The sequence below is a fragment of the Bos indicus x Bos taurus genome, chromosome 7, assembly GCF_003369695.1.
Source record: "Bos indicus x Bos taurus breed Angus x Brahman F1 hybrid chromosome 7, Bos_hybrid_MaternalHap_v2.0, whole genome shotgun sequence".
Lineage (NCBI taxonomy): Eukaryota > Metazoa > Chordata > Mammalia > Artiodactyla > Bovidae > Bos > Bos indicus x Bos taurus.
The window spans coordinates 105,252,016-105,264,183 of record NC_040082.1 but is presented as its reverse complement, the minus strand read 5'-3'; the positions used below and the strand labels follow the sequence as shown (position 1 = coordinate 105,264,183).

Genomic DNA, 12,168 nt, shown 5'->3' with positions numbered 1-12,168 from the left:
CTCCAGCTCAGGGAGGTCATGAAGCCCTTCCCAGATGACCCCTCTCCTTTTGGGCCACAGAGGCCGGGCAGGGGGAGCTGGTGGGGAGGGCTGTTCCAGGCAGATGGGGCTGGGGTCAGGGGCTCAAGATAAGGAGGAGATGGAGACTTCCCTGGAGGTCCAGTGGTTAGGACTCTGAGCTTCCAATGCATGGCGCACAGGTTCAATCCCTGTTCAGGGAACTAAGATCCCACATGCCATGGGGCATGACCAAAAAAAAGACAAGGAGGAGATGGAAACCCAAAACGTGGGAAGGAGGGATGGAGGCCTTTCTGTTCAGCCTGGGCTTCCAGCTGCCTGCTGGGTGAGGGGCACCAGGGACCAAGCCTCGTCTTTCACTGTGGCACCAGAGCCTGAAGCTGCGCCAGCTTCCACTTCTCCAGAGACCAGCACCCCACACCCAGGAGGCAGGAGGAGCCGGGGAACTATCAGCCGTCAGCCATGGGCGCGGAGGCTCCAGGCCTGGCTGGAGCCCTGGTGGGGGCTACTGGGTCATCCTGGACCAGGGAGTGGGGGGCATGCAGGAGGTGGGGTGGGACAGAGCCACAGGGGTGGAGCAAGGCGGGTGAGGGGGCATCAAGCGGTGTTACAGGGCTCAGAATTTAGGATTGGCTGCCCCTGGCCTTGCCCCATTCCCCGCCCTCACCAGGCGCCCCTGTAGTGACCCAGCCTGGACCTCAGCGATGCCTGACACGGGGCACCCTCTCCCACTCCCCAGCCCCCAGCCCTCGGGTCTGTGGGAACTGGCACAGAGGCACGTCAGGGGAATAAGGAGCCCTCATATGATCCTCAGCCTTGGTGATGGGAAGAGCTGGGCCCTCTCTGCCAGGAGCCCCGTATCAGGTGGAGGCGGGGTAGGGAAGGGGACAACTGAAGGGGTGAGGATTGGGGTTCCGGGGACAGGTCCGGCCCAGGGACTTCCCAGGAAGCCCAGTGCCAGAACCACCCATTACAGCCCCTACCCAGCTCATCAAGAGGCAAGAGAGACCCCCTCCCAGACAAGGCATTTCCCTTCCTTGAGAGATCCAGGGGGACCCTTCCCTCACCATGAAGCCCCGGGGGGTTTCTGGAGAGAAGCAGGAGTTGGGCCCTCAGGGTGTCCCTTTAGCTCCTCAGAGCCGCAGTGTTCTCATCTGTAAGTTGGCTGGATGGCCCTGCACCTTCCAAGGCCGTTCAGAACAAACCCCTGTATGGGGGTCTTAAAAGCTGGGACTGTGCTCGTTCATCCCAGACCCACTGAAGGAGCTGTCCCTGCCCCCTGGGGCCAGCTGCCTCAACCAGGTGCCAGAGCTAAATTCTTCTTCCCTCTACTCCCTCCTGCTGCCCCCTCCTTGGTGGCAAGGACCCCAGGGGTGCCCAGGGCCCCGGGCCCGAGAGTGACCCAGACCCGCCTGGTGGCACTGAAACAAACCCTCCCCATGGCCCACGGGCTCTGGGCGGGTCCCGGACACCCGCCTCCCCTCTCCACTCCCTTCCCTGGTGGCAGCTGATCTTAAATTCCTGGCGGGCAGGGCAGCTGGCAGCTTTGCACACACAGCTCGGCTGAGGGCAGGACTCACATGTTTTCCCTACAGTCCGGCAGTGTGGGCAGAGGGGAGAAGGAGAGCAGGTTAAATTGTAGGGGATGCAAGTGGACAGAGCGGGTCCCTGTTCCTGCTGCCTCCACCACCCTGGGCCAGAGACGGGGCCAGTGGAGGGGCCCCTGGAGGGAGGGGAAGCGGGAGGAGGGATGCAGTCCCGGAGGGGTGAGGGTCAGGGTAGGAGTTGGGGGTGGCTGGGGACACAGGGCTGGAGCCCCAGGGATGAGGAAGCTGCATGTGAGAGACAGTCGCTGAGGCCAGGAACTGGGGGCAGGGGTCAGCAGGATCAGGGGTCACGGGGACGGAGCCATGGGTGGGTACGGGGTTCAGCAGGGTCAGAGTGATGGCTGGGGGAGCCCTGGGGTCACTAAAATCATGGGTGGGCCTGAGGGTCATGGGGGGTCAGGGCCCAGGGGTCAGGGGCGCACCTCTCGCAGACCCGCACGGTCCAGGCAGCGATGATCCAGGAGGAGATGCTGAAGACAAGGAGCACAGTGCCCGGGCAGATGGTCATGAGCGTCTTCATGACGAAGCGCGTGTTGAAGGTGATCTTGTTGAGGGCGCCGATGCTGCGGCTGGAGGCGTCTGTGAAGATCTTGCTGTGCAGCAGCATGACGCGGCCCAGCAGGTAGAGACGCAGGAACATGGGCACGGAGAGCAGCACATCCACGTCAGCCTCGGCCGCTGACGGCGTGTACGTGAAGGCCAGCCGCGCTGTCCACGTGAAGCGGTAGTGGCCGGGCACCGGGTGGATGGCGCATACGGCCAGCTCCAGGGAGATGAGGAACACACGCTCGCATGTCATGGCGATGCGCCAGTCGTCCGCCCCGTTGTCCACCATGAACAGCTGCAGAGATCGGGTGGGCAGGACACAGTGGGTGTTGGACACGTGCCCAGGCCACGGAGGGTGGGAGATCCCAGCCCCAAACCGCACCAACTTTTACAACAAACATGGCCTCACAGGCAAAACCCCCTAGTGCCCAGGGTCAGCCACAATTCAAGCTAAACAGGGCACAGGTGTTCCCCCCAAAGTCAAACACAGAGTTCCCAATGACCCAGCCCTCCCAGTCCTAGGTATATGGGCAAGAGAGATGAGAACCGTTGTTCAAACACATCCTTGTGTGCGTGCAATCACAGTAGCACTGCTCACGGGTGCCCAAAGTAGAAACCAGCCAACGTCCATCCAGGGATGGAGAGAAAAACAGCATGTGGTCCTTCCACGCGTGGAACGTGTCTCAGCCACAGAGAGGAGAGAAGCGTTGGCACACGCTACTCCGTGAAGACATTATGCTGAGAAAAAGACGGCAGTCACAGAAGGCCACGAGCCAGGGTCCAGGAGGCAAGGCTGTGCCTCGGTAGGCCGGAAGGTGGGGCGCTGAGCCAGTGAGGATCATTCTCCAACCTTCACACCCAGTGGAATTTGCCTGGGCAGGTCTGAGACAGGTTTAGGACCTCTCACTCCTCTCCTCTCATATCTGTCGGCTTCGGGGATGGGAATGTCTACCCTATGCTAGTCCCACCACTGTACTTTGGAAGCACACAGCTTATCTGGTTCACAGCTGGAGGAAAATTTTGTCTCCAGGGGAACTGTACCTCAAGTCTCACCCATGTCTGTTTTAGATGATACTTAGCCTGCCAATCTAGGAGATGCAAGAGATGCACATTTGATCCCTGGGTCGGGAAGATCCCCTGGAGTAGGAAACTGCAACCCACTCCAGTATTCTTGCTGGGATAATCCCATGGACAGAGGATCCTGGTGAGCTATACAGTCCATGGGGTTGCAAAGGGTCAGACACAACTGAGTAACAGAACACACACATTGAAATATAATCTTTCTTTCTTTTTTCCTTTGGCCACACTGCACAGTACATGGGATTTTACTTCCCTGACCTGGGATCGAACCTGGGCCCCTGAAGTGGAAGTGTGGATTCTTAACCACTGGACCACTGGGGAAGTCCCTAGATGATATTTAAAGGAGATTTTGGACTTTGAGTTGATGCTGGAATGGGTTAAGACTTTGGGGGCTGCTGGGATTGATGAATTTTGCATGGGAGAAGGACATGGATTTGGGAGGTGGGCCAGAGGGTGGAGAGTTATGGACTGAACTTTGTCCACTCAATATTCAACTGCTAAGGCCCTAGCCCCCAATATGACTGTATTTGGAAATAGGGCCTTTAAAGATATAATTAAGATTAAGTGAGGTCATAGGGGTGGGGCCTGTCCTACAGGACTGGTATCCTTATAAGAAGGGTATATACAGGGGTATATTGCATAGAGGGGTATATGTGCATATAGCAAAGGCTGTGTGAGGTCAACATGAGAAGGCAGCTGCCTGCATGTCAAGCAGAGAGCCTCAGGAGAAACCAACCCTGCCAGCACCTGACCTTGGCCTTCCAGCCTCCAGAGATGCTAGAGAATACATGTGTGTGTTAGTCATTCAGTCATGTCTGACTCTTTATGACCCTGTGGACTGTAGCCTGCCAGGCTCCTCTGTCCACGGGATTTCCCAGGCAAGCATACTGGAGTGGGTTGCCATTTCTTTCTCCAGGGGATCTTCCCAACCCAGGGATCGAACCCAGGTCTCCTGCATTGCAGGCGGATTCTTTACTGTCTAAGCCATCAGGGAAGCCCCATGAGAAAATATACTTCTGTTGTGTGAGACACTCAGCTGCGGTGCTGCAAACGTACAGTACTTCATCCTTTTTTGTTTTGCTGAATAATATGCCCTTGTATGGACGGACTACCATTTATTTATCCATACATCAGTCAGTGGATATTTGGGTGGTTTCCACTTTTAGGCAACTGTGAACAATGCTGCTCTGAACACATGCGTACACGTCTTTGTGTGGATGTAGTTGTTTCTCCCGGGTGTGTAACTAGGGGTGGAATTGCTGGGTCATAGGTAACTCCATGTTTAACTGTTGCTGTTCCCAGCTGTCCCTTTAGAACTGCTTCCTCTACTTCAAGGGTCACCGTCCTCCTACCCCAACTCCTAGCCAGACTGAGGACCCCTCCTGTGTACCAGACTCTGACTGTCTGCTGACAGGTCTGCATACAGTACAACCTAGGTAGGATTTTCCTACGCCCATCTCCTGCCAGGCTGTGGCTCCTTGAGGTCAGGGGTCAAAGGCCAGAGTCAGGAGCCAGATCTGACCCCCTTTGGTATACCCAGGTCCTGGTGCTGGCCTGCTGTGGTAACACCTGCCTTACAAGCCCTGAACTTGGCTCTCCAGGGACCTGACCAGGTTTTGATCAGCCCCTGAAATAGGAGAATCCTTGGCACATGAGAAATCTTTCAAACACAGGTCCAGTGGATGAGGAAAAGGAGCCTGGGGCTACAAACACCGGACTCCATGGCTGCAAAACCTCAGAAGACCCCAGGGCTGCAAAAACAATCCACGTGCACCTCAGAACCCCAGCCCACTGCCTGCTCCCTCACTGTTAGTCTTCTTTACCAAATTATCGATGAAAATTAAAATGACGATACGCATTCCAGGAAATTTAGAGTGATCTAAACAGTGTGTTTCCATGGAGATCTTTTTTTTTTCTTCTATAAAGTGGCTATTGATCCCTCTATGTTTTAGAGGGTTCCCAGGTCCTGGGGGCTTCCCAGCTGGCACTAGTGGTAAAGAACCCGCATGCCAATGCAGGAGATACAAGAGACGCAGGTTCAATCCCTGGGTTGGGAAGATCCTCTGGAGGAGGAAACGGCAACCCACTGCAGTATTGGAGAATCCCATGGATAGAGGAGACTGGCAGGCTACAGTCCAAAGGGTCACAAAGAGTTGGACACGACTGAGTGTGTACTCATGGAGGTGGCTGTTGTGGGGGGCTCTGGGGAGCCGGAAGGGGAGCTGCCTAAGCCCACTGAGCACTGACCTGGATCTCTCGGGCATGGTAGAGGATGACCAGGCCCAGCAGGATGACCGTGGAGAGGCTGATGAGGCATTTGAGTGCAAATGAGTACAGGGACTCCTGGGCAAAGAGAGAGCAGAGGGCAGGACAGACACTGGAGGCGGGCAGCACTCCTGACCCCCCACCCAGTCACTTCACTCAGGAAGTGAAGCTCCAGTCCTTACTCCTTAGGCTTGGGCTGACAGCAAGGTGGCACTTCAGTTTATAAGGCCAGGCCTCACATGGGCATAGCACTTCATAGTTTATAAAACCAGGCCTCGAGCAGATGCAGCACTTTAGAGTTTACAGGCTGACTTGGCTCTCATCTCCCTCCGTCCTGGCATCCACTTGGGGACCCACAACCCAGCTCATAACCTGGCCCAGCTCGCCCTCGAAAGGGGCAAAGTTCTTTCCCTGCTCCTCAAAGCAGCTCTTCTCTGGTGCTCCCCTGTCTCCTCCGGGCCTGACCCGGAAGCAGCCGCCTTTCTACCTTCAGCGAAAGCACAGCCCCATGGTGCCAGGCAGAAGGAAGGGGCTGGAGACTTCTGGCCCCACCTGAGGCCTTCCTGCTGCCCTCAGTGGGTGGAAACAACAGGAGGCCCTGGGTGCCCCCACCTTCCCACCTCCAGGGTCCCCTCAGCATCCCCTGCCCCCCTCTCCTAGGGCCGATGTGGTCCCAGACCCCATGCCCAAGGGGGTCTCGGGGAGCCAAGTGGGACCAGCAGGGCCTCCCCGGGGTGCCAGGGGGAAGGGCCATGCCTACCTTGGTGTAGACCCCCCAGGACAGCTCCGTCTCTGTCACCATGACAACGATGCCGAACATGCCAAAGATTAGGGCATAGTCACTGAGGCGCTTCCGCTTCTCAAAGAGCGCCCGCCGGTGGCCCAGGCGGTGGCCAACGCTGGGGGGCTTCCCTGAGCCCCTCTGTCTGACCGCCTCATCTTCTTCCTCATCTTCTTCCTCTTCCTGGTCCTGGGGCTGCCCCCGGGGGCTGCCAGGCGAGGGTTGCGCCGGCTCGCTTTTGGCCACCACCACCTGGATGCCTGGGCCATTTGGAGGCTGCGGGGGGTGGCCGGCCTCAGGGTCCAGAGGATCTCGGCCCAGGGCACCCAGCCCGCCACCTAGTGGCCGTCCCTCGCAGCCACTGTGTCTGTAGCTGTTCATGACTATGTGGGTGCTGGCGTTGGGCTTGCTGCCGGCCGCCTGGGGCCTGGCATGGCTCAGCAACCGGGCTCCCGCGCTGACCTGCAGGGCACAGGGAACATGGTCATGTCAGGGTCTGGCCAACTGACCAGATGGCTAGGGACCCCCACCCCAGAACATCCTGAGGCTGGAGAGGCCATGAACCCATTGCAGCTGACATGTGGACTGACCGACCACCCCAGAAACCAAGCCAACCTATGGCCCTCCTCGGCTCATAACCTCCACACGGACTTCCCTAGGGTCTAGTGGTTAAGAATCCACCTCCCAATGCAGGGGATGTGGGTCCGATCCCTGGTCGGGGAAACAAAGATCCCATACGCTGCAGGGCAACTAAGCCTGCTCGCTGCGACTACAGAGCCTACGCACTCTGGAGCCCACATGTCACAACTAGAAAGAAGTCTGCGGCCCACAACGAAGAGCCCACATGCCGCAACCAAGACCCAATGCAGCTAAAAGTAAGTAAACAAATATAAAACAAAAACAAACCTCCCCGTGGCTCTCCAGCGCTATTGCATAAAAACTCCTCCCTGTGGCCAGGAGGCCTCTATCCCATCTTATCCTTCTCCCTTTCCCAGAGTCACCCCCTTTCAGCCACACTGACCTCCCCATCACCAGGTTCCAACAAGCTTGGTCCTGCTTCAGGGCCCTTGCACACTCTGAGGCACCTGCTGCACCTCTGCCTGGAACACCCTCCTACCAGGCCTTTGCCCATTGACTTTTCTGTGTTTCCAAGTACCTAAAGCATGGACACTAAAAGCAATAAACACAGGCGACACTCAGGAAACACCTCTCAAAGCCTCAAGATGGCATTCTGCTGGCTGGTTCACCTGGGAGGATTAGAGGCCACCTAAATGAGCCATCTGGAACTACCTTAAGGTCATCTTACGGTAAGACCACTTTACCTTAGCTTACCTGTCTCCTGAGAAACCTGTATGCAGGTCAAGAAGCGACAGTTAGAACCGGAGGACTGGTTCAAAACTGGGAGAGAATCGTCAAGGCTGTATATTGTCACTGGGCTTATTTAACTTCTATGCAGAGTACATGAGAAATGTTGGACTGGATGACCCCTGAGCTGGAATCAAGATTGCCGGGAGAAATATTGACAACCTCAGATATGCAGATGATACCTCTCTAATGGCAGAGAGTGAAGAAGAACTAAAGAGCCTCTTGATGAAAGTGAAAGAGGAGAGTGAAAACGCTGACTTGAAACTCAACATTCAAAAAACTAAGATCATGGCATCTGGTCCCATCACTTCAAGGCAAATAGAAGGGGAAAATGTGTAAACAGTGACAGATATTATTAATACTTTCTTGGGCTCCAAAAGCACTGTGAATGGTGACTGAAGCCACAAAATTGACACTTATCCTTAGAAGGAAAGCTATGACAAACCAAGACACTGTATTAAAAAGCAGAGACATTACTTTGCTGACAAAGTTCATATAGTCAAAGCTATGGTTTTTCCAGTAGTCATGTAGGGATATGAGAGTTGGACCATAAAGAAGGCTGAGCATTGAAGAACTGATGCTTTTGAGTTGTGGGGCTGGAGAAGATTCTTGAGAGTCCCTTTGACAGCAAGGAGATCAAACCAGTCAATCGTAAAGGAAATCAGTCCCGAATATTCATTGGAAGGACTGATGCTGAAGCTGAAGGTCCAATACCTTGGCCACCTGATGAGAAGAGCCAACTCATTGGAAAAGACCCTGATGCTAGGAAAGATTGAAGGCAGGAGGAGACACAGGGGCAACAGAGGATGAAATGCTTGGATGGCATCACTGACCCAATGGACATGAGTTTAGAAAAACTCCAGGGGATAGTGGAGGACAGGGAAGCCTGGCGTGCTGCAGTCCATGCAGTTGCAGAGAGTTGGATACGACTTAGCAACTGAATAACCAGCAGTGAGCCGTCAGGAGATGGTTCCAACCCAGACTTGACTCCTGACTTCTGGAATCTTGGACAAATTAATCTCACTCTACTGAGCCTCCAATTCCCCACCACACCACGTAGAGTTGTCCAAAGGCCTGAACATACTTACACAGTCAAAGGGTATGGCCAGGGAGATATTAGGGACCATGACTATGGCTATGAGACCCTCAGCTCCCTCCTGCCTGGATTCCAGGACCAAAGGAACAATCCAGGGTTTAATTCTAAGATCCCAGAATTGAGGAATGCTCTGGCAGTCCAGTGGTTAGGACTTTCACAGCTGAGGGCCTGGGTTCAATCCCTGGTCAGGGAACTAAGACCCCACAAGCCAAGGTGTGGCTAAAAAAAAAGACATAAAATTTAAACAGAAAAAGATCCCAGGGAACCCCCTGGGGGTCCGGGAGTTAGGGCTCTGTGGTCTCACTGCTGAGGAACGGGTTCAATCCCTGGCTGGGGAACTAAAAACCCCATAAGCCATGTGATGCAGCCAAAAGACAAAAAGACCCCAGAACTGATTCTACAGCACCTTGGTCTGGTCCTGCGACCTTGGGCCAGGCTCAGTTTCCCCACAAAGGAAACTGGCTACCGAGAAGCAGACAGGCTGATATACTCTGATATCCTCAGATTCTGCGCCTGCCTGGGGCCAGGTCCCGCGTGTCACATGCGGGAGCAAGGACCTTGAAGACGGTGACATGCACAGGATGAGCCTGCCTGGAGTCCAGTCTTGCAAGACCCCGCACTGCTCCACCCACTCCAGCCCATTCTCTCACTCCTCACCCCCACAGGCACCCCCAGCTGCCACCACAGCCTGTGTTTACTGAACACCCACTACATGCCAGGCTCTGTCCTTCACGCAGAGTTTTCTCCTTAATTCTCACAACATCCCCAAAAAGGGGTCCTAGGATTTGGCCTGTTGTACAAATGGGGAAACTGAGGCACCAGTTTCCCTTCACTGTGCAGTGAAGGATCCGTCTCCTTACAAGGCACATTCTGCATCAGGCTGCCTTGTGGGATTCTCCCAAGAAGCCAGGCGGCAGTGGGCTGTGGGTCCAGCGTTGTCCTCTTGGAAAAGGCTAAGCTGGCATGTGCTGGGGCTCAGGAGAGGGGGCTGCATGCAGAGACAAGACACCTCCGTGGCCCTGAAACCACATTCCTGGGGGTGAGAGACTCAGACAATGTCACACCAAGACACACCACGATGAGCAAGGTTGCCAGGCGAGACACGGGTGACCTTGGCCAGGGCACCAAACACCGCATGCACTGCAGGATCACCTGTGTCCATGTCCACCCCGCCCCCAGACAGTGTCTGTCCCACTCACTACATGTCCCCAGACGAGGGTGTCAGCACACAGGAAGAACACAAGAAACATGAGTCTTAGGACACGTCCCACTTCCATCCATCCTACCAACCAGGCTGTGGCCACCTGTGGCCTGACGCTTCACAGTTTATAAGAGCTGGCCCCCCGTGGGCCCAGGACATTACAGTTTGTATGGGCTGATCGCCTGCAGGCCCACCACTTCACAGTTTATAAGGCTGATCTTGGCCCTGATCTCTCTCTTTGTCTTCACAAGCAGTCAGGCGCCACTTTCTTCTGGGGCTACGGTCCCTTCTGGCCACCTGAAGGGCCGTGAGCTGCTAGGTGGGACTAAGAGCCTGCCCCCGGGACACACACTGCAGCCCCAGCCCTACTCTGTCCCAAGAGACAAGGAAACCCGGTCAGTCCTCCCAGCTTCCCTCCTGAAGGTACAAAAGGGTCCCTGCCCAGGGCTTGGGGACAGCAGGCAGGAGAGGTGATGGCCTGGCAGACGGGACCGGGAGGGGGTGGGGGCGCTGCAAACGACCTTCTGAAACGCACCGATGAAGATGCAATTTGGGGATGTGACTCAGCCACCTAACACACAGGCCAAATTCAGCCACGCGGCGGCCATGCTCCTCCTTGCCTGGCAGCCGCGTCCTGACATGCCCTGGGCAGAGAGGGAGTGGGGTGGGGTATGCGGATAGGCAGCAGGTGACTTCCAGGAGGGCGGAGGCCCGGGGGGCCTTCCTAGGGCCCATCACATTAATGTGGTTATTTGTTATTTAGTTGCTCAATCGTGTCTCTTTTGCGACCCCATGGACTGTAGCCCACCAGGCTCTGTACATGGGATTTTCCAGGTGGACCAAGACCTTGGTCAGAATTACTGTATTTAATCCCTATGGCTACTCAGCGAGGCAGGTGGCATTCTTACTCACATTTTACAGATGGGACACGAGACTCAGAGAGGTTCAGCACGTTGCCTGAGGTCACACAGCCAGGAAGGGCTAAGTTATTGCAGTCTGGGGGTGGCAGGATCTGCCTGGATCCCTCTTGACCAGCGACTATTCGGAAAAGGAGTCAGTCTGGCACAACTCTTGAGGGACCACAGAACTCAGGGCACAGGAGTGGTGGCTCTCTGACACCTCCCACGACCTCATAGGAAGCGGAAGGACAGAGAGGCCTGCCTGAGATCTCACGGAAGAAGGGGCCAGCCCATAATCTAAAGACTGGGTGGTACCAGAGGGCCTTGGGTACAAGAGACCCCACTCATCCCCAGGTTCACCTTCCCCTTCCTCATTGCAACCTGGCCCTAAAGGTGGGGTCTCCGGAATCCTCAGAGTTTCCCCAAAGAACCAGAAACTCCTATAAAACCCCAGCCAAGGTTTCGATGTCCACGAAAGGGTGTGTTTTTCTGGGTGAAGTCCCCAAGTTCTTCAAGGACTTCTAAAAAGGGAGAAACACCCTGTGCTGTATTTGGTTTTGAAGGTTCTTGGAATTGCTAAAATTGTCTCATATGTCTGGGGCACAAGACCTCTGTTCCCTGGATGCTGGGGTAAGGAGATGAGCAGACCCTGCCTTCTGTACCATTTCAAGAGATAGTGTGGGAAACCTGTTGGCCAAGAGGGGCAGGGGGAGCCAGGAAGGCTCCTGAAGCAGGGAAGACAGTGTGCAGGCAGCAGGGACCAAGGAGGCCAGCTCCTCTGAACTTTCCCACCCAACAGGAAGAGAAAGAAAATGACCAGAGAGCAAAGGCCCTCAAGTGAGCTCTTTTACAAATGATGGGTTGATTACAGAGGGACCTTTGGGTGTTCAGCCAGGACGAGGTCACTGCCACTTCCTCAGCTACTTCTTTAGTAACGGGGCATCTTAGTGCCAACCCAGCAGGGTCGGTGACCAGAAAGAAATGAGATCTCACGTGGAAAATGCCTAGCACACAGTCATGGATACGCTGTGGTGCCACTGCCCAACACTGCAATCTGTCCTTCAGAGCTGGACCAGGAGAAAGTACCCCCCTGCCCATTACGCTCAAAGGTAGAGCCTCCCTGGGGCAAAATGCCCACCTCACTGCTCCCAGGAACTGTGGATAGAGTGGCACATGGCAGAATCTTGTAGGTTTTGTGGGCAAGTTGTGGGCTGTGTGTCCCTGTGGAGGGTAGGGAAGGACCCCAAGACGCTCCTCCACCATCACTCTTCAGGCCCTAGCTCTGCTGGGCGGACAGGATCCATTTGTCC

At 55.4% G+C, this 12,168-nt stretch overlaps 1 protein-coding gene across 6 annotated transcripts in view; it reads right to left on the bottom strand.

The window, feature by feature from the left end:
* KCNN1 (potassium calcium-activated channel subfamily N member 1) overlaps nt 1-12,168 on the bottom strand; it is a 42,072-nt gene that overhangs the window by 16,365 nt on the left and 13,539 nt on the right. For all 6 annotated transcript variants that reach the window (XR_003512002.1, XR_003512003.1, XM_027548238.1 and 3 more), the window contains exons 2-4: nt 6,277-6,759; nt 5,499-5,594; nt 2,048-2,466 (exon numbers count right to left, since the gene is read on the bottom strand). Coding sequence is in view for 4 of the 6 variants with exons in the window: in XM_027548238.1 (XP_027404039.1) it covers nt 2,048-2,466; nt 5,499-5,594; nt 6,277-6,678 (917 nt within the window). In the remaining 2 variants the exon portion in view is untranslated. The remainder of the gene's footprint in view (nt 1-2,047; nt 2,467-5,498; nt 5,595-6,276; nt 6,760-12,168) is intronic.